Below are 23,183 nucleotides of genomic sequence, written 5' to 3' on the forward strand. Positions count from 1 at the left end.
AAGGAGAAAAGGTTTTATAGCTCTGATACTGTAGAGTAGCTCAAATATGAATGTGAATAGAAGAGAAACAGACGATACGAACTGTAGTGTATGTAGAAAGTATTGCCATGAAAGAGACGCTGCTCGGCTACCGCTCGGAGAATATTGCTCAGACATACACATGAAGCTCGGTTGACAGTCCTGAGCTCTACATGACTTATGGTTCATACCAGCCACATATTGCTGCTACTGTAACAAGAAAAAACTCAAAATACGGCTACTGAGTAAAGGATGGAAACATACTGAACCACAGCAGAAATGTGGTAAATAGGCATTTGTGCATAGTTGAAACCACACTGAATTTAAGATGACCACAGTCACAGTTGTCTCTGAAAGATTAGAAATACAAGTAGCTTTCCTTTAAATTAAAACAACAAATGTGTGCTATTCTGGGTGGAATATAAGCAGCCACAGTTAAGCAGGCAGGATGTGGGTTTCCTCCCTAAAAGCTGCAATCAACTGTGCCACTTTAATACATTGATTTCCTAATATTAATCCATAGGTCTAAAGATAGGTTAGAGTATGGATGTCTGTGCATTACGCTGGCAACCTTTCCAAGGTGGTGACAGAGTTATTACAGAGGCCACAGCTGACCAGCCCCATCGCTGAAGCCTTTGATATGTGCCTCCATGTATGTGCTCTTTGACGGCTCGATATTTCACTGACAGCTCGGGTCAGCTGAAAGCTTGACCTGCAGGAACTCCAATATAACGGCGCTCAATGGAGTAAAACTGCCACAAATAACCTCCTGACGTGTAGCTGGGCTGAAAAGACGTGAGAATTAAGTTGCTGTGAATGCGTCATCACAGACCTTTTGGCTTGAAGAGCTCTGTAGGTTAGAAAAGTGCATTTACAAAAGCATAAGAACCGAAAGGCTAATATAATGCACATTTATTTATACTGATTGAAATGTTAGTTTGGACTTTTTACCTCTGGCAGGGAGGTTATGTTTTCACCTCAGTCATTTGGTAGTTTGTTTGATTGTAGCAAGATTACGCAAAAACTACAGGTGGGATGACCACGAAACTTGGCGAAAAGATGTAATATGGGTCAGGAGAGTAATTCATGGATCTTGGTGAAAACTTGGCATGTTAAGGGAAGTGATATCTATGAGTGTGTGAAATTTGGTGGAGCTTGGGCATTGTAAGAGGTACGCACTCTAACAGAATCGCAAATAGACTTTTGAATACATAGTTTTTTAATTATATATAAAACACAAAAAAAACATGAATAACCAGCTACCTGTAATATTGCCTCATGGATGTCACCTTCCAAACTACACGGACAAATTCCAGTGGTCGCCGGGTGGTTTAGCAGACCAGTGACAGAGCGTGGCAAAGAAATGAGCCTCCAGCTGTCTGCCTCTATCTGAAGATGAAAGATTTATTTGTTTTTCCTCGTAGGGCTGAGCGGAGAGAGCGCACAGAGGAGATTAGAGCTGCAATTCAGGTTGAGAGCATTTTCCTCCTCTTATTCTTATTGCATCCAGTTGTTTGGCCTTGGCCGACCTGCTCAGAGAGAGGAATAGGAATTTGAAAAAAAAAAATGAAAAGACTGAAATGACCTGGTGTCAAACTGGAGCTGGCCCGCAGAGTAAAGTGCGGCTCCACAACGCTCAACCTCTCGACAGCTGTTGTGACAGCCAGAAGTGAACGATGGGGAGGAAAAAAAGGAAAATTAAACAGCATAAAAAGAGGTTACGTAGCAACAGCTTGTTCCTACCTCGAACAATTGCTTTGTCACTCAGGCAAAAAAGAAAAATCCACATCAAACCCACCAGGGAAAAAAAACAACCTTAAAAATGAAATGTATCCCATTCTGATTTATCTCATCATAAAAGCAGGTCTGCCTTGAAAAGCCGCAGCAACAGTCGGAGCCCATTTTCCACACAGCAGAAAGCAACTGGGGGGGGGAATAAATGGGGCTCGTTGAGAGGGGGAATGAGAGAACTGCCAGGATGCAAAAAAAATGGTCAGCGCCTGTGTTCCAATGACATTTAGCCTTGATGGTGTGTAATCAATGGCCTGGGGTCAATGCAATCACCCGGGGAGATTAGCATGCTTTCAGGGAACACACACACACAGGTTTTGGGCTGATAAGAGGAACAAGGCCTGTAAAAACACGATGACTCAGTTAAGCCGTGCTGCCACATATTCTGCAGTCTGGACCATGATTTGTGACTGCAGCACGCCCGTCAATAAAACACTGGGGTCCAGGGACATCTACATTTTGACAAGACAGATGGGTGGAAGCAGGGAGGCATGAGGCGCGATTTAATCTGGAGATGTCTTCTCATCAACAACGGCAACAATGAAACATCTCTCGGAGCTGTTTGCCATTGATTATGAAGAACGTGACAGTTTTTCCACTAGTTTCTTTGTCACTGAAAACGGAGACAGGGTTTCTGCAGTGTCCAACAAGACACTTGTATAACAAAGAATGATGCAGCACTAAAGATTTTCAATAAAAAACATTAAGGACAGAAAGTTATGGAAAATGACTTGCATTGTTGTACATTGACAAATTGTTTCTGTTGTGTTAAAGTGTCTGTTGTGTTGCTGTGGAATGTGAGCTGTGTATGTAAATACAAATGTTAATGTGACGCCCACACCGAGCGTCGGTGGCCATTCAGCTTTGGGTGGGAAGAGCTGTAGCAGGTTCAGGCTGCTGCTGATGGCTCTCATTAAAATTACAAATGCTGCCTCGGTGCAAGTGAGCGCACTCTCGGAACAATATTGGTAACTCCCTTCAAAAGTTCTGATATCTGCTCCAAACAAAGCCTCCGCCGTGGGAGGCTGCAAAATGACAGATGTGACAAGGATGGCGGGGGACAGAAGTAACCTTAAAAAAGATCAGTGGTTGGCTCAATGCGGCCCACTCGTGTCAAAGTCTGCCAATCAAATCCACAAGATGAGGTAAAAAACATATGAATTAAATGGTTTCCAACGAAGACACCTTCAGAAAAGATATGTGTCACAAAACATTACTGCAGATGCGAAATGAGGCTGCAATGATTAGACTCTGTCATGTATTTACTATTGTTTGACTATTGGACTATTAACCCAACCTCAAATTTTACCTTTAAAACTGATGCATATGTTTCGTAAGTTGAACAATAAAAGTGTGAAGGATATACAAATGTATACAGATAAACATAACAAATAAAGACATCAATTTCAAAAGAGCAAGAGTTGATTATAACAAGTAGATAGTAAAACACTAAGAGTCAAAACAAGTCATTATCTTGGATGATTCACTTAATTAACTCAGTAAATATCAATGCAGTGCTTTAGTGGAGAGATACAAATAATAAACAAATAAACTAATGATGTGCTGAAATATATATATATTCACTCATAGTGTAGCATTTACATAAACCAGAGACAACATGTCAGTATTCCAGAAGTTATACCTTGACCTCCTCAGTAGTCAGCTCCATATAAGGCAATGAAGTCTTTTTTACAGGTTTTGATGCAGTTGTGTAAAATTGAACTTTGGTTGAACGCTGCACCAGGCAAATAAAAAAAATGTGCAACGAAGGTCGGACAACCTCCAGAGTAGATGCTGTAAATTCTCCTTCTTTGCTCAAATAAAAGTTGACATATTACTGACAGGCAGGTCTGTAAACATGAGCAGACAGTGTGCAGGTTTCTTCACAGCGAACTACAATACACAGGGTTTGGCTCCATGCACTTTGTGGTGCACAGCAGTGAGTTGAATGAAGTGTTTACTGGCAGCTTCAGTAGATGTGACGCGTCTCAACCTGGACAACACAGGCTGAAGGGTTTGATTTGTAGAACAATGTAAAGCTAGAATGTCCATGAGACTAAAGCTTAAAATGACAGAAAGATCCTAATGAATAAAATTAAAATCCCAATCAATCATTAACATCATGTTTTTTTTGGGTGGTAAATATGGTGCCTTATCGTCTGTGCTGCCTGACCACATAGAGGTGTATTGGTTTTGACCACAGTTCATAAGCTAATAAACCTGAATGTGGTTGTGCTAATGAGCAAGTGTGCATGTATTTGTGTTCCCCGGCTGTCTGCAGAAAAAAAAAAAATCTAAATCCTTTTCCAAATCCAAACTACATTTCATTTAATCCCAGTAAGCAATTTGTTAGTTCTGGGAAGTCATTTGTTCTGCAGGGAAATAAAACAGAGACAGCAGCTTAGCGGAGCGCAGTCAGTCTGCACACAAGCAGCCGCACAGCATGACGACAGCCAGCACTGCGTCACAGGAGTATCAGACTAGTGCACCTGTGTAGCTTTGGGTATGTGCTTGGGGGTTTTGGTCTCGGTCCTAACAGCGTGATCTAATCCTCATGTGACAGAGTTATGTAGCTACAGTGGGGGACACCCTCTGGAGCACATGAGAGAACGGCCTGCAGCCAGAAGGAAACTGAGAGCATCTAGTTGGGTTGGGCTTGACTTTAGAACAGAAATATCAACTTCATTAATTTAACCTTAATCTCAACCTTTGCATTAGAAGAATTTATTAATTCAGCATGATTAAATTATTGATTTGCTCATTGTAACACATAATAAATGAATATGTATGTGGATGTTGTGAGAAAAACAGATAAAAGTAGTATCAACATTTGTAACTTGAAGGATGTACTTTATTAAACACGCTTTTCATGCATACATTAAAGATATACATTTAGGAAAATAGTATCCTCGAGTGCAGATAAGTCACGTACCAAAGTCATTTCCAAATAAATGAGGTTATCAATTAACTTAACCTTCACCTGTAACAGCCGATGGTTACTACACTTCATTCAGTTAAGCATGCACCTCATCTTTTGTTGTCAAGGTGAAATATGCAGGAATCTTATTAAGAATTGTTATGATTTATTATATAATCACCAAAGTTGCAAAAAATATGGAAAAGTAGACTTGGCCAATTAATAGTTTCTTTCCATGACTCACACCATTAATCATCAGAAGAGGACAATAGGTTTATAGGGAGAGGAGGTCAAATGGAAGCAAATTCATTTATGGCGAAAACGGGAGCTTCCTGGAACGTATAGACGCTACTGCAGTGTCGCATAATTAGGGATTTAATAGACTCACTAATGACCGCACGACTGTCCGCCTTCGGTTTTAGACTTCAAATGACAGATAGATTTGAGCAACACATTACAGAACACGAACAGACAGTTTTAGAAAGCTGGTTTGAAAAAAAATAGAATGGTGCAGCAAGGCTCATCAGACTATCTAAATGCAAGTTTATGGTATAATATATATTGATACATTTTATTAAAAAATGTTGGGGAACTATTCAATATACAACATCTATATCGACATTCTTTACTGCCGAGTGCCTACTAATGGTTTTGGCATCGGCTCCCAAAAAACCAAATCGATCCAGCTCTAATAAGAACTATCTATTTTAAGTCCAGTCAAACTTGCAAAAACAATCTGCCTGCAAAGTTGTAAATTCCCTTAAAAACTTGAGGTACTCTCAAGACACAAACGTGTTTTATCAGTGTGTGAAATCAAAGACAAAAGGTATGAGGAGTAACACATTTAATCTGAAATTAAAATCGCTGCATTTGCATAAAAAGCTGGAAACACTGACACAGCTCCCGGATCATATCCCTGTGTTCTTCTTTGTTGGAGTAGATTAGCGAAGCCAGCAGAGTGAAGCAGCTCCATCAGACATTCGACACACGACCACACACCCGACTCCAGTCTGTTCAAATGCAACAGACAGCTGAATATTTGAAATTACAGAAATCTTAATGCGTTATCAAAGTCCAGTGGCCTGACTCAAAACTACCCAACTGCACTAATTGACCTCACCGAGGATCTGTAGAGCTCCTGTCACTCCATCAACTCACACGGGGAAACCATAAACACATATAGAACATTTGTATATATCCTTCTCTCTGTTTATCTTCCACTTGATCTGCAGTACGACACCCTCTTGTCCTTGCACCATATGTTCCAGCACAGCATGCACTCTAGATGAACTGACATTATGTCTTTCCATATGGCAACTAAAAGTACACCCTGAAAATGTAGTGCACTGAGTGACTCTAAGAGGCAAGAAAATCAAGAGTTAAAACCATAAAACAAAATAAACAATGTCTGCATCCCTAACGTCGCACACAAATCACACCCCTGATTTCACTGCACTGACCATATCCCTACAGCACTAACTGTGCCGCCACACACTCCATCTCCTATAACATGTGTCGCTGCTGGAGAATAATCCCTAACGTGCTGTGTTATGTAATCCCAGAGATTAAAATATGCATTCCATCGCCGCCACAGGTCCATAGGAGACAGAGGCAGAGAGGAACCTTGTGTGTGACACAGAGTAAACTCCTTGCTGTCAGATCCAATGTTTGTTTCCTCAAAGTGACAGAGCATTTCTACAGTGGAGTTGTCTACAGGAACTGCAGAGTTTTATTAGCTTCAAGGCAAAGTAAAATTGTGTGAGGAGTAGTTTTAGTTTCAATGTGTCATGTATTTTCAAGTGAAACTGAATATATGACTGAGGTATAACCGACCCTGTGTTAAATGCTCGTCAAGCCTTCCAATCTACCTCGTGCAATATTGACTCAGTAATTTCTTGAGCACTCCATCTCCTGCTGATGCTTTTATTGTGTGTGGCTGACTCTTTTGAAATGAAATAGTGTACGATGTGTACTATGTACTGTGTATTCACTGCAAGAGGCTGACACTGGATACACATGTTTGCATTTCCACTTCATGGTGGCCGTGCCCGATGCTCAGTGACGACGTGATCATCATAACGACAACAATCACTGTCTCATGCTGAGTTTTCCTGCGAAGATGCCACACTAGCTAACAGTGCAATGCTTAAGAAAAGTACTCTGCCTCCTCTTTCACATTGAAGTACACGATGCAACTCCAATGTAGAGGCATTAGTACAGGATAGGGCTCACTAACCCTGGAACCAATCAAGGGTTAGAAAACTGCTCTCCAGTCACAAATACAACATACTCCCATTGTACAATTAGATGCAACTGCTGTGCAACACTTAAAACTTCTTCAGTTTACCCACAAACCCGCTTGTCTTGTGTTGTCAGTGTCAAATGCTTCTTCTATTTACTATTAACATGGATTCTTACGGAACTTACACAGCCCCACTGGGAACAGCAAAGTCAAATCTCTGAACAATAACAACCACTCTGGGACAATTGAAACGTGTAAAAAAAAACTCCTCTTGAGCACGGGGAGCGACTCATAAACACAATTACAGTTGAAGACTCGAGGGTGCGTAAGATGAATGAACTACTGAAACAAGTAACACAGGCAGATGGAGAAAGGAGAGATACAGCGGTACCGGACAAAACCAAAGAAAGGACATTCGTTGTGTGAATTCATTTCCTCAACTGATAAAAGATTTTCAAAAATATATAAAAGCATATAAAAATAAACACATTATAACATTTATATATAAATACATATTTGTTATGGTTTGAGATTATGTCCAAACTATGCTTTTGTGAATATTACATGGTGCCAAAACGCAAAACTACAAAATCTAAATGCACATTTATCAACATATAGCCAGAGATATGATCTGCTCTGGTTTACCATTAGAAATGTATGTATCAGAATTAAAGTTTCTGTGTGTGTCTGTGTGTCTTCATTACACTTCTGTATAAATAATAATGAACATATATATGTATAAGGCAGCCATTGTTTGTGTTTTTTTTTATTGTTCAATCATTTCTAGAATTATTGCTGCAGCAGTCAATTAAAACATAAATAAAAAAGAAACACAACAGACCTGACACAAGACACATGAAGGTGAAATATTGATTTATTGCCATTTTCAGCCAAAGACGATAAGATAGAGGTAGATTGATGACTGCACACGATGTAGTTTGACAAGGACAAGTCTCTGAAGGAACTCTATTTGCAGAAAATATATGATATCGCAGAAATACTGCCGAAGAGTGAACATCCTTCCTGCACAAGTCGTTTTCGTGGATCCTGCAAATACATTTGGTTCTGTCCCACAAGAAACCCACTTCTTGTTGGGTAGTAGGACTAAAATGACCAAAACTCAAGATTGACGAAATCAAAAGAGATAAGGAAGCAACAAGATGTGTAACAGCAGTCACACAGGTCAGAAAGGGGTGACTCACCACAGCCTCACATCTTCATAGGATTCAACAAAGGTTTTTATATGTCTTGCAAACTACCTTATTCTCCTCCTCTTTCAACCATTTACTTAAGTTCTTTATTAAAGAATGGTGCTAATCTCTCTCCTTCAACAGCTCGTCAAAGCCTTCGAGCGATCTTCCTCCTTCATCTCAGAGGCCTTCACGTACAACCACCAATTCAAGCTATTTCCTGCTTTGAGCGTTTTCTTTGAGCTCCTACATGTTGCCACTGTGAGGCGATCGCATTACAAAAACCTGACCCCATCTCTTTTTCTGGCTTGTTCGTCCTTATGCAAGGTTTCTTTCTCCTTCACCTCCGCTAAAACCTCGACCTCAGGAATGACTGGAAACAGGGTCTCCCTCTCCTGCTCCTTGGTCTGTGCTGACGTCCTCTGCTATTATTCATTTCTTTGCTTAGGAGGGGTTAGCTGATACCAAGGTTTCAAGGTTCAGGGTTCATGCTTCTATGCTGCTATTTCAAGATGTGTATAGATATTTTTTCGTTACTCAGAGTCATTCGATTTCATTGTAAAGGTCGATTTCTTCCAGGTCTGAGTCTTGGTTGTCAGAGGACCAACGTTTATGTTCAAGGTCACTGATTTGTTTCTGAAAAGCCTTCTTGCCCGCGCAGAGGCGATTATTGTACATGATGATCTCAGTGGTTTGGAGTCGGGCCAATGTAATGTCCTCTGAAGATGGTGACACTACTGTATTCGTAGTGTAGTCTCAAACAAAATGTTTAGACATGGTATGAAAGCTTATTTAAAAATTTTAACTGAAAAAGCATCACATTTTTTTGTCTTTTCATGGCTGACTCATGTGTGTGTGTGTGTGTGTGTGTCATATTGGAAATGTGGAAATGTGGAATAACAGATGTGAAGGTCAGTGAGATAAACACAACATAACAGACATCGCCTTAAAATGTACTTAAAGTAAAGGTAGTTACATCCCTGAAGCGGAAAATGGCATAGGTGATTGTGGTCAAACACACACACACGCAAACACTATAAAATCTCTCACACACACACACACACACACAGAAAATTGAGCTTTCAATTAGATTATGTCTTTGACTCTGAGCCAGAATGTAATAACAGATAGTGCATAATGCTGTGGGAGTCAAATCAGAGATTATTACTGCAGTAATCCAGACATGGTGATAGCCAACTAAGGCTGCCTCGGTGTCGTCACAGTAACAATGGGGGCAGGTGTAACGTGACAGAAACCAAAGCTTTGTGTTACACAGAGTGTCCGATCCTCTAAAGCTGAATTACCTTGATATTTTCATCATGAAACAGATGTGTCCTCGTGGAGAAATTAGTAATTCTAAACAAAGGGATGGGACATTGGTAATGTAGTTGTCTCTGTCCTTGTCCTTGTCTCCCCCCCACACAGTAACACACAACCGCATAGATAGATCAATAAAGCCTGAAAAGTGTTGCACTGTGGTGAGTGAGGTCATCGCTGGTCTGTCCTCAACCCCTGGACAAACAAGGACATCAGAGAACACTATATTTGGCAATGGGCCACTTCACACAAGCTCATCACACACACACACACACACACACACACACACACACACACACACAAACACAGAGGACCATGCAACCTCCACCTTTATTCCTCATAAACATTTATTCAGTTCTCTCTGCAAGCGTCATATATGGACATTTCAGTATTTCAGCACCCATTACTGTCCCTGGTAAATCACAACAAATTTCCACAGTTATGGTAGAAACCAATGAAAAACTCATAAAAAGACGTGTCCTGGGTTGAAAATGATCACGTGTGCAACTAAAAAATTCACCACTGCAGCCAGACAGGAAAGAAAATGGTTTTCTCCTGAATCAAACTGTATTATGAGCCGTCCGCCCTCAAGTCAGGGGAAAAAGAAACTGTTACTGGTGGTAAGTTTTCAATCTTCTCTTTATTAACTGGTATTCTGGAGGGAAAGTAAAAATTAATGCATACATAATTAATAGGAGTTAAATAATTTAGATGGATTAAAAAATGTTAAACTTTGATTTGTTATATTCTCTCCCATTTGTCATTTCACTGCTTTATATTTTACCACTCTCCACTCTCCTATTTTCTCAGTTGAAGCACACAGACAAAGTGAAGTAGATTAAGTCGACTTTGAAGATCATATTTGTATGAAATTGTAAAAATAGCAGCCAACAGGAATTTTAAATGAAAAGATATAGTGGCGTAATGGCGCCGTGAGAAGAGACTGAAGCTCCCTCTGTGTTTGTTGTAATCCAAGAGTCACTATGTGTTTTGGCACCTGTGTTCGTGTTAAGGCATTTAAGTGCATGTGCCTCAATCTATATGAAACCATTGGTCCTCTTCAAATTAATAAAGCAACATCAAGTCCAGTGAAATGTTTAGGTAAAGCAGACAAAGGCATGGAGCCCGAGCTGAGAGAGGGCGCCCAAGAACAGTTGATTACAAAAGTCCAGGACAACGACAATATTGTGGGAACCAACTTAAATACTATCTCTGGTCGTGCACAGGAGACTGAAACAACACCAATGCTTTGGTTTGACATAGGACTCCAATTGTCCCTTTCGTGTGGGGTCCGCTTTAGTCCCTTGAAAGGCTTCAGAATGGTACCATGAGCTTTTGTCTCAGGTCAAATGACTGCGCAGTAATCTCAGGTATTGTGATGTAAACACAGCATGCCTATTTTCCTCAGACACTGAGGTCGCCCAACCCTGTCTGCAAGGAAGCCAGCTGGAATTTTTAGTTTTTCTTTTTTTGGGCTAGAGGCGACTGTCAATGTGCTTCGTAACACCATGAAGGGAGGGGCAAGTCTGGGCTGGGGAAGCATTTGTTTTGGTCTAAGATGCCAGAGCTAGACTGACATTAAGAATATCCTGTATATGGCTCACCTTTAATAATTCACGAGGTTTGCTGTGTGAATTGATAATAATAGTAAAACAAAAGACTGGTTCTCTTTCTGTGGCATGTGATTGGTGTTATTGATGCAGAAATCATTAATTCACCTTACATTGACGGTTTGTGGTGACAAATCAAGTCGCAGACTAAAAGCCAACACCATTTTCTTAACTAAGATTAATGTACCTGTAAAAGGAAAACTACTTCTGGTAGATTAAAATAAAGTCTAATCCAAACAGTTTTGATAACAGACTTTTCATTCATGTTGTCAGTAAACAAGGGGCCAGAAAGCTGGTGAAGGATCCTTTTGTCATATTCCATTTCAAAACGTTTCCATTTTACCAAAGATATAATAGTAGATGGAGAACTAGAAAAAATAACATTCCGTCAACACCAAGAAAAGGCATTTTAATGAAACACCGGACGTCTCCATCAAACACCAGGGTTAACGAAATTAGATTTGAATTGATGACTCAGTGAGGCTTCATTATGTTCGGCAGGAGCAGACGGCAGAGTGATGAGAGGATTCATGAGACTCCTCATGTCTTTGATGCTCTCCTTAAAGGCCACTTATTCCCTTCAGATTGTTGAACTGGGTTCAACGACTGGTTGGACACAACCAATCTGATGAGAGGCCTCGCTAATGAAGTGTGCACTACGGTCTGACCCTTTACACACACACAGACACACACACATGTAATCCACATCCCCCTGAGAGACACCTTTTGGTTGTGTCTACATCTGAGAAGATAAAAAGCCTCACATTCAATGATAGAAAACATGTGAACATGTGTCCTTAGACCTGCATAAGTACTATTGTATCATTCATTCAACATATCATGTGCCCTATATATCACCTCTATTAGCTATTCCCAAATACTGCTGTATGTTTCTGTATCTGTGTGTGTGTGTGTGTGTGTGTGTGTGTGTGTGTGTGTGTGTGTGTGTGTGTGTGTGTGTGTGTGTGTGTGTGTGCCCATTCATTACAGGAGGACACAAATGAAAGAGAAAAATCTAAATGAATTAACATTACATTCACCTATTTAGTATTAACGAGCTGTATATTAACTATGAACTGGTTTTAGTTTATAACACTATAATGTATTTGTAAGTCCACACAATGGCATTTTCACGGCAGATGTAGCTGGTTTAAAAACTCAAAAATAACTTTTTTTTGTGATGGCATGATACCAAGGTTTTTCATATTTTGTATTTGATTGTTATTCTTGAAGAAAAGGTAAAAGCTTCCAGCATGGAGAGATTTAATCATTTCAGTATCATCCTGTGATGCAGCTGCTTTCAATCATCAGTGAATCAGAGGAAGATAAATGTATCTGAAACTTAGCAGGAGAGATAAAAACCTACTGTGTTCACATGCCTGTCTGCCACACTGTCACAACTTTGACTGAATGTGATGGAGAAAGTGTAGAACATGAAGAACTGATACGATTACTAAAGCCAACAGTGCAGAATACCTGCATGTAGCTGTGTCCCAGTGAACTAATGTACGGACAGTGTATTGTCTGGAGAGGATGTTTAGTCCAGTGTGTCCTAAAGAGCGTTACAGATACGGTGACAGAAAGCAGAGACCTGGCTGCGTCACCGCTGTGACTCCCAGCATTCCTCTTAGATTAACATCAAATCAAACACTGCTCAGCTCATTCACATACTCACACATTTATACAGAAACAAGTCATGCATTATCAGACACACCCACAGACACACACCCACAAACACCCACACACCCACACACACCACAGACATGATGAATGTTTGCAAACAAACACCAACAGGAAGGTGCAGAGTGTTTATTAATCTCCCCCACACTTGACAAAAGAGCTTTCTACCAAGTGACAAACAACACTTTTCACTTTACAAAGCCAAATCCTTCACTGTCCACGGCTTATATAACAGCTAAGCTGCAACGCACCACATCACTAACCAGGCCATTATCTACTTGGTTACTATCCAACAGTGGCTGAGAGCCGCCTTAAAAAAAACAAGTTTAATTACTGCTTTTAATTTACTGCTTGGAAACAAAAGATAAAGTAAGATTATTTATGACAAATGCTGGCGGATAATGCAAAGCAGTGATTACAACAACTATAAGCATCAATACATAAAATAGGGCAACATATATTTACTACAGTTTTATACCTGATGATATGTTTTGTAAGCAGTTGTTTCAGAGAATTGTTTATTCAGACAAAATATTAGGCTACATCCACACTTCTACGTTTCAGTTTTAAAATGCATCACTGCCGTCTACAGAGTTTCCGAGCACCTAAGATGGTGTGATTAGGAAATGCTACTGGTCCCATTTTACTTCTAAAACTCTGGGGCTGAGTTGTAGTATAGACGACAAAAACTGAGACTTACTGTCATTAACAGTTCCACCTCAGTGTCCGTCTAAACACAGAAATCCCTGCTCTAACTTTTCGTTGTTTCTCATTAGTTATCTCTTTAATTTTAGCAACCAACTGCAGAGTAAATAATCTGCTTCCTGTTTACACCGCCATGTGCATGACCAGTGTACCCAAATGGTCATGTGATATGCACATTCAGGTATGTTAGTATGACAAGGAGGTTATGTTTTCATACTTTCTGCAGGATTAGTCGATAACTACTGAACCAATGATGATGTAAGGAAAAACCAGTTCGATTTTGGAGCAGATCTGGATAAATTTGGGGATCCAGAAATGTTTTTTCACGTTCTCTAGCATGGAGAGATAGGGCGTCAACCTTGGCAATGGTGTGCTCTCTCCGAGTGCCCTAGGTTCTAGTTCCAGAGTGCACTTTATACTCAAGATAGACTTTACATCCAGTCTTTAATGTGATTAACTGAATGAAGAAGTGTGTGTTTAAAAATCTGTTTATCCATTTATTCTTTTAAAACCAAAAATACTTTCTCCCTTGTTTCGAAAAGGCTCAGCTCTGCTTTACTGAACTTGTTCCATGTTCTGGTTTCGAAAGGTAAGTCCGACCAAACTTCCACAGCCCTGTGAAGCTCGGAACATTAACATTGCCTATTCCAATCTCATGCATTATTTCTGGTCGTATCCATCCCTGCTTCTGCAAGAAAAGCCAATTTTTCAGACATGGTCTCTCACACCGGTTATGACAGAGGCTTTGGGCCACAAAAACTGACTCTGAATACACTGTACGTGAGGGTCTGTGACTCCCACTAGAGCTGAGATGACTGGGTTAGCTGCAGATGAATGAGGTGAGCTGATAGACAGCTGACTGGAAAGGAAAAACACTCACACACGCACAGTTGGCTTCCGGGCATCACACACATTAAGCATACAAAACACTAGCAGATTTTCCACATTCTCACACAGCGTGAGCAAATATTTTCTCTTTCTGCAAAACACAGACGCCAGAAAAAATAGTCGCACATTCCTGCTTTGCCTCTGCGTCTATCTGGGGTTATAACCCTCTGGACAAACAGCCAGTGGGGGGGACATGGTGGAGGTTGGTTGGAGGAAGCGTAGATAAAAGACAACTAGATTAAGAAGAGAATCTGCACCATAAATCTGCAATCATATCTGCTGCAGGCTGCAGGAAGGGGAAGCCTCATGAGCTGGGCGGGCACCGAGAAACCCTGTGACGTTTATGTTCTCATCTCTGCTGTAGCCTTCAACTTAGGATAAAAGCCCATCATTTGGGCTTTGCAATCAATCTTCGGAATAGCAATACACTTATCTCAATAATGTCTTAGGTTGGCAAAGAGGGAGAAAATAATCAGCGTAGAAGCCCTTTTGCTGCAGAATGGAACTGCAGCACGCGTGCATACAGTAACCCTCTCATAATGTCACTTTAAGGTAAGCAAAGGCAAAATAAATCAATTTGAAAGTGATTTGCCTCATTGTGTGCAGCTAGCTAGGGGCAGGAAAATCCATCTCAAGCAGCTGTTTGTCTGTGTTGCACGTGTGCAGCAATTGCACATCGGAGAACCTGTTTTTACTTTGTACATGTGTGCTGGTGCACAAACTGAAGGGTGTCTCTCAGCACCTGCACGGTTTTAGAAAAACTGTAACACGGTGTGAATCCTGCTAACTGAGGCGGTTATACCTCCAGAAAAGAAAGGAGCACCTGATGTAGAGGAAAGGGAAAAGAGAGAGGGAGATGGGGGGGTTGATCGGTTGAGAAGAATGTAATTAGCCCGAGCTTGGAGATTTGTGTGAGCCGGGCAATTACCTCTGTAATCATCAGGTAGGAGTCGAGAGGAGGCGATAGGGTGAAGGGAGTAAGAAGGAGGTGAAGAGAGATCGAGGGAGAGAGGCGCTCGATCATAAATATCAGTTTTATCAGGGCTGTAAAACAACAACATATAAAAAAAACACAAAATCACACTGTTTTCCCGAGAGAAATCCAAATGTAGTGGTTTTAAAATAATCAAGCTTCCTAACATGACAGGTTCACTGCTGCCGCTGGCTGTGCCACACTATGAATGCAAATAAAGCCACTTCACACAAGAACCGAACACAAAACAACACAACTCGTCGCCTCAACTAAGAAAAGAAAGAAAGTGAATCATTAGTGGCTGAAATTGAGGTCTTGAGTTCTCTCAGCTGTTTGTCTAAACAGACGCTTGTTTTTCATCAACACGGCAGATACTGCGGATGATTTACTCCCTCGATGCAAGAGACTACATGATGCAGCTTCATTATTCATAGCACAACGTGAGCAAATGTTTGTATTCGCATCACATTTCCTGATGTATAATCATTTATTTTGTTGATTCTAAACTGGATTTTCTTTTTCCACTTCATGCAGTACTTGATGTAAAAAGGATAATAGATTTTTTTCAAAACACGGATGATGCACGAAGATGTTTGCTTCTCACAAAACAAAACAGTAACTTCTGTCTTCTGTCTTTAGCATAATAGTAAAACTGCTGGATATAATTTCAAGAGGGGAAAAACTGAGGTAGAGCTCATTAATTCTGAAATTTTACGGAAACATGGCAAGTTTCTTGTAAATGACATGATCATAAAAACAAAATGCCAAAAAAACAACTGATCACAATCACAGCCATGGCAAGAATTGTCTTTTTTGACATGTCTGACTGAGACTGAGCGATTTGTAACAACAATACACTTCAAAAGTGAGACTGTGCTTCAACTGAGTCTAATTTTTTATAAACAGAGTGCATCATTGTCTATATTTTATATTCATCATCGAAGCACTTCATCATCTTTACTGCAACTGTAATTCCAGCTCCTAATTGCTCGAGAGACCAATAGTTCTTAGTTTTACAAGATAGGATTGTGTTTGTTTCAGCATTTGTTCCATAACAGTTCAGCGTTCATCTCCAAATCGCTGCGGTGACAGACAAATGGCCCCGGACCACAGGGAAGAGAGACAGAGGCTCGGGTAATGGCATCTAATGGGTTGTTCTTGAAAGGCAGCCAATGCCTGGAAGATTTGCTCCCTGATTACTGACATTAACCAAAGAGATCAATTTTCCCTTGTGACTCTCAGCCTGAATATATCTGTCCTCCTCTCCGCTGCTCCTGTTTTCACCCTCAGTCAATGTGCTGATTTTCGTGACAGGTATTATAATGTTTTTTTTTCTCTAGAGTGAAATTACTGTCCTGCCTACCTGCATGGACAATAGTTCTACTGTGGCAAGTTAAAAGTATGTGAATCCTTTTAGAAATATCTGGTCACATCCCATCACTCCGAAGATAAAAAGTCAAGCTCTTGATGATTATCACTATCAGATTCATTCATTTAACTGTTCAATATTTACTTTTTAATAAATTACATTTCCCAAAATGAAGGGAGATCCTATAAATACAGGTAAGAGCATATTGCACTTTTTCTTCTAATGTAAAAGATGAAATGACCTCTGTGCCCTCCATGGTAACAAACTAATTTGTTTTCAAAGTCTCAAGTTTCTGCAGCTGCTTAGCTAAATAATTACTTCTGATCTTGCAGTCGCACCAGAAAAAAATAATCTGCCTGCTACTTGACATTTCGATCATCAAATATCAAGTTATTATTGCAAGTGCTTATGAGACAGACAAATAAAGTGGAAATTAAAGTTTTGTTTAGAAACCAAAACTGCTTTGAGACATGTTTTGAATCCCAGATAATTATTACCAGAAATGACCAGAGAGAAGGCAAATATCTATTAAACTTTATGTCCTGCCTCCTGCATGCTGTTCAGAAATGTTCCTGTTGATGTGGACGTGTCTGACCTGAACAGCCTCCTGCTGCATTCTCCATATGTGAAAGACAAACTCTGAAATATGTTCTGAGCAGCCTCGAGAGCCACAGAACTAAAAATGATTCCCAAAAATGATTAAAAAAGCTCTGCGAGAAACTGATGACTTCAAGTTATCCACTGACAAACAGAAACACTGCCATAAGGCTCAATATTGTATACATGCACATATTTACAAACTAAGTGTCTGAAGAAAGGAGCAAAGTGGAGGAGAGCAGGCTTGAGTCACTGATCTGCTGTAAACATGTATCCCTGCAATGCTTCCAAGCAATGTGCACAAACACGGCGGGTCTGTGAGAGTGAAATGAGACAGGAAAACTATCTTATAAACACACACACACACACACACACACACTCACACACACACACACACACACACACACACACACACACACACACACTCACACTCACACTCACACTCTCACTCTCACTCTCGACAGCGTTGGCAACTGTGCTGACTACATAAGGCCATTTAAGGCTGGAAGTAAGCCTGGATCAGATGGCAAAACACTTAAAGCTTTTAAAGCCTGGGCTACAAGGAGTGACCACTGGAGCATATTTACAGGCTTAAGTAAAAGCCCATTTCATTCAGTGCTGTTTACAGGCCAAGGAATACAGAGATACATCTACTTGTCGCCTTGCTGCTAAATAATCGCTGTAATTGGTCCGTCTTGGGTGATCGATGCCGTTTTTGTGAACACAAGAGCGACTGCTGGTTCTTTCTTTCTGGGAAAGTGGATGGAATAAAATTGCTGTCTGGCACAATCACAAGCTCGAGGTAAAGCAGAGATTTGTCAAAGATGCGACACTTTCTGAATCGGCCGCTCGATAAACCAGCCCCTGAACGGTGACGGACCAGAGTGCAGCTCAAAGTTAACGTCTCTGCCCCCCATCTTTATCAGATTTTGGGAAGTTTACACTCGAATCAAGACATTTCACCTGTTTTTATAGCATCAAATGAATATTTAAAACCTTGGACATACATTATGATAATCACCACCTACAATGCCAGAAATCATCTTTTAAAGAAAACTAAATCAAACTTGTTATCTGACTTCTGGCCCGTGTCCCATCTGATAACATGGAGGAGGCAGGGTTCATGACCTGTACTACAGCCAGCCACCAGGCGGCGATTAAGAGAATTTGGCTTCACTTTGTGGTGTGTAGTGCTGCAGCACGCGTCATCTAGTGACTCATAGAGCTAACATTAGCTTACTTAGCCAACAACCTGGATGATTGCAGGCTTGAAATGAGAATCCTAGTTGGACACATGCTTTTAAGAATGATTATTATAAATTATCACTACTTCATATCCTATGTGCTGTGCAAGAATGGAAAGCTGCCAGGCATAGCAACGGTAACTAAGGGAGGCGGGGTTTTTAAACTGTCAGCTGTTGAAAGAGTAGATCACAATAGTGACCATGTGATCGAAAATTATAACCAAAATAGTATCAGGCAAACAGTTTCCTCTCTACCACCACCAGGCCAACACAAACTCAGGCCTACACAGTCTTACCTTTTATTTCTATTCAGCCTGACTCTCATGTCTCTTAACTCCCTTTCCATGCAAACACACACTCACACAAACACCCCTCTCTCTCCCGTCCCTCCCCCTGTGAAGAAGGCTATCTCTCCCTCCATCTGCGTGTGTGAGGGGTTGTCCTGGTGTGTCAGTAATGACAATGTCCCAGTGTTCCTCTCTGCCAATTAGCCCGGCCGTAATTACACAGACACATATGGAGCTGTCAATCACCCGGCTCCTCCACACAGGAACTCACCCACCCAGCAGAGTGAGAGCGAGCGAGACGGAGCGACAGCGACAGAGAGACGGGGAGAGTGAGAGTTTCCAACAGCTAGCTCTATACCGCTGCAAGCGACCACACGCTGTGTCGATGAGTAGCATGAGGAGAGTCTCGTTCAATTACCCTCACTGTGCAGAAATCCCATAGTTGAAAATGCCGTGAAACAGCGTTAAAATGGAGCTTAAGAAATACACGTTTTGAGATTCATTTGTGGAGTCGTTACAATTTCCTATTTACTCGGTTAACACTGTTTGTGCCAATGTATTCTCCTGATTGAAGAAGCACCAGTTGATTTTACTGTTGCAGAGAGAAGTGGTGCATTGAACCGAGAAATAAGCTTCAGTGTTGGTTGTTCGAAGGTGCTGCTATTTGATAATTACAGTGAAAATTATAAAGAAAATGGTTGGAAAATACTGTGTTGTTGTTAGACACGTACCAGTGATTTGGATCAGGCTGATGACCCTAGAGTTTGTTTTGTTCAGTGTGTGTCTGTCTGTTAGCCAGATTACACAAAAACTACTGGAAAGACAAACTTGAAACCTTGTGGAAGGATAAGGTTTAGGGAAGAGTATCAGGGAAGGGTTCATTCAATTTTGGTGCAGATCTGGATCAGGTGGCGGATCCAGGAATTTCTTCTCACTTTCTTTAACATTGTGAGTTAGAGCTTTTTCTTAGGGAATAATTCATGGATCTCACATTTAGGGGACTGATATTCATGAGTGTGTGCAACTTGGGGCAGATCCAAATAAAAATCTGTATCTAGTGATTTTAAATTTGGTTTCATAAGGGGACTGTGTGGCCTTGGCTGAGGTTAGCACTCTGAGTGGCATTCTAGTTGCCAAATAAAATCCCATGAAAACAAAACCAAAACTAAATTCATCCTAACAAGTAGCCTATTGCTTATGTATCCACAGAGGGATGTAGCCTATAGATTGTTTTATTATATAAAGCATGAAAAATAAAACCAAGGAATTTCCAGCTCTGCGGAAAACTACATTTAATCACGCTATTCAACCAACAATCAGTGTAACCATCACTCACATTATTAACAGATTACCAATCCGACAGTTGATATACGGTCACTCAAAGTCAGAAGCTCGAAACTTTAAAATCTGATGGATATTGACATGAACTATATATTTTTCACTGACCTGCAACAAAATATCCTTGTTTTTTTCTTTAAAAATATTTAATAACACAAGCAACTTAAATTCCTTTCATGTTCCTCAATTTGTACCGAGGCATTGGCCTTTTAAAAAATATCCTCATAATTTATGGCCAAATTCAAGCTATTTGGGGATATTATTAAATCAAGGTTCAAGGAATACAGGCTCAATAATGGGACCCATAAAACACAGTTACCATTTTAACCATTTTAAGTATTAAACCTGTCTGCAGATGTGTCTTAAACATTTCGTTTTACAGGGTCTGTCGGGTCCTAAAGCCATAAAATGTGCCCTATGCATCAGAAATACAAGTCACGACAGGGGAAGCCGACGTGAATAATGAAGGACACCAAAAGCATTTTTCAGATCAATACAGAAACATCTCTAACAAATGATACTTTAATCTGCATTATCCATTCATCCAGTGGCATTCATTAATCCCTGTTTGCGCCCTTGTAAATAAACACATTCAAGTCCCAGTTAATGGAGAGCCTGATTTCCCCCGAGCATCTCCAGCAGCACCACACAAATGAAAGTTTTATAATGACAAAGATAACATGCATAGCACTGCACTTATTTATCAAGCTTTCAAGTTCCGAGACGTCTCTGGTTCCCAAACATCTGCGTCACCATCATTTCTATCCATTAGAGCTCCAGCTATCTGTTAATGATGAGTCGGCACTTGATTCAACACGAGGCAGAAATAGAGTTTGTGAATGAGCAGTGTGATGAAGTGTGTTACACTTGTTCAGTTGTACTTCTGGCCCCCGGGAACGGCGGTTGATAGTAAATGAAGATAATCATGGCAACAAAAACAACTTTTATTTAGATTGCAGTATATTTATAACAGGGTTAAATGACAGAGTTGTTGTCTTTGCAGCACGAGCAACAATGGACAATAAAGAACGACAATATAAAAGGTAAAGGAAGTTCGATGAGGTCCAGTGGTAATGATGAGTGGGAGGAGCAGAGGGAGAGTATTGAGAAACGATGGAGAAGGAGGAGGAGGAGAGTGGGATGAATATGAAGGAGGAGGTCCAGGGCCCCGCAGCAACTCTTACCTCTGGGACGTCTTCTTGTACTTGCGCCTGCCAGAGAAAACAAACACGAGGATGGTGAGGCATCGATTTAAACGTTACTCTCCACGTTGGATTAATTTTTTCCAGTGAAACAACAGAAATTAAAGACACTGGGCCTCACGCAAGAATCACCTGCACAAATAGATTAGTGCTTTTATAAAAGCTGTGTTGCATTCACAAAAATAAAGTTGCTCCACACCTATGGTTCATTTAGAACCAGTCATATTCTGTTCATTATATATGGCTTGCCAATTATTTTCCTCAGCGGTTTGAGAGGCTTATTAAATTGGTCATAATTTATACAATTTAGTCGTTGCTATGAAAGTTATCTCCCAGCACCAGCTGCCTCCGGCTCTTTGTGCAGGTCTCTGTCCATGGCTCATCCTCCACTGTGTTACATTCAATGCATGGTGAATTTTATTGTCTTGTCCATTTCTGTGGCTTCATGTCAAACTGTTCCGTCACCGGCAGCTTGATTTCTAGAAGTTATATTTTCATCTGCGTTTGTTTGTCAAGTATGGAGCGGACCCAGGTTAACAGGCTGATCCTGGAAATGTTTATATATTCGTTCTGGATGCTCTAATATGCCGTCTGCTAATTTCTGACTTGAAGACTTGAAGGTGTGAAATCCTTCTTCCTCTTTCTACACTTGGTTAAACAATTTAATGAATAAAATCTACCCAGAAAGTGCCAAACAAGAAGCAATTAAGAGGCGTCAATTATTAAAATTACCACACAGGTGGCATTTACTGAGCTGAAATGAACAATTCAGGATCACTTCGGGGAATCAAACTTGCAACCCTCACCCCTTAAGTAAGAGTTTGTCGGATAAGTGTACAAGTGTTCTTGCATGAGGGCCAAAGTGTGCAAACGGATCAAGTATTTATACTTCTAGCAATTATATGTAAATATAAAACATGTTTTGATTGCTCTCTTTGTTTCTCAACAGTCACATCATTTAGTTGTGTCCACACACACACAGCAAAATGTAAAAAAGAATGCAAGTGCTTACAATCACTTATGCAAATTGGGGATTTAAGAGGCGTAATGATATGCAAAAACAGATGTGCACACGCATTCACACCACTCCACCCCCTGACATCCCTCCTACTTTACTTCTGCACACACACACACACACACACACACACACACACACACACACACACACACACACACACACACACACACACACACACACACACACACACACACACACACACACACACACACGAGGAACCTACTCAGTGACATTAAAACACACCCAGTATCACTTGGCCTAAAAACACACCCACACCTCATGGAGAGTAACAGCATGGCTCTAAAAGCTCAAATTCATACACACACACTTACGGGCACTCTTATCAGCAAAGTGGAGGGAAGGAGGGACGCGTGGCCACTGGACCACAGACTGTCTTTTTTAAATTCCAGTCATGCACGATTCACAGCACTTAGCTTGATTTGTTTCTCTGTCATTTTTCTGTATCAATCTTTCCTGCAGCTCGGCGTAAAAATGCAAGCTAAGGATGTGAGTCCGTGCAAAGAAATGTTAAGAGCTCCCTCAAGATTAGTGGGGACAAAGATTGAATTCATCATTTGGGCTCTATCCAGCAATTAAAAAGACATTAAACATCACAGTCGGATGGTTGTGTTAGCGTTGGGAGTTTTAAACGGAGAACACATAATAAAGAAAAGAGTAAGAAGGAAGAGTTTTATGTAAATATATGAATTATAACTTAAGCACATCAAGTAAAAGACAGACAAATAAAGATTAATGACATGGCAAATGGAAGGTCAGAGGGAAACAACAGTATTGAT

At 40.6% G+C, this 23,183-nt stretch overlaps 1 protein-coding gene across 10 annotated transcripts in view; it reads right to left on the reverse strand.

Annotated features, from left to right (window-relative positions):
- The window catches only part of pde1cb (phosphodiesterase 1C, calmodulin-dependent b), a 79,909-nt gene that overhangs the window by 24,889 nt on the left and 31,837 nt on the right, over positions 1 to 23,183 (reverse strand). For 7 of the 10 annotated variants that reach the window (XM_034613700.1, XM_034613698.1, XM_034613696.1 and 4 more), the window contains one exon: positions 21,351 to 21,377. The exons of the other annotated variants lie outside the window; for them this stretch is intronic. In XM_034613700.1, the coding sequence (XP_034469591.1) occupies positions 21,351 to 21,377 (27 nt within the window). The remainder of the gene's footprint in view (positions 1 to 21,350; positions 21,378 to 23,183) is intronic. 10 annotated transcript variants of the gene reach the window in all.

The sequence above is a fragment of the Hippoglossus hippoglossus genome, chromosome 17 (genome assembly GCF_009819705.1).
Source record: "Hippoglossus hippoglossus isolate fHipHip1 chromosome 17, fHipHip1.pri, whole genome shotgun sequence".
NCBI classification, from domain to species: domain Eukaryota; kingdom Metazoa; phylum Chordata; class Actinopteri; order Pleuronectiformes; family Pleuronectidae; genus Hippoglossus; species Hippoglossus hippoglossus.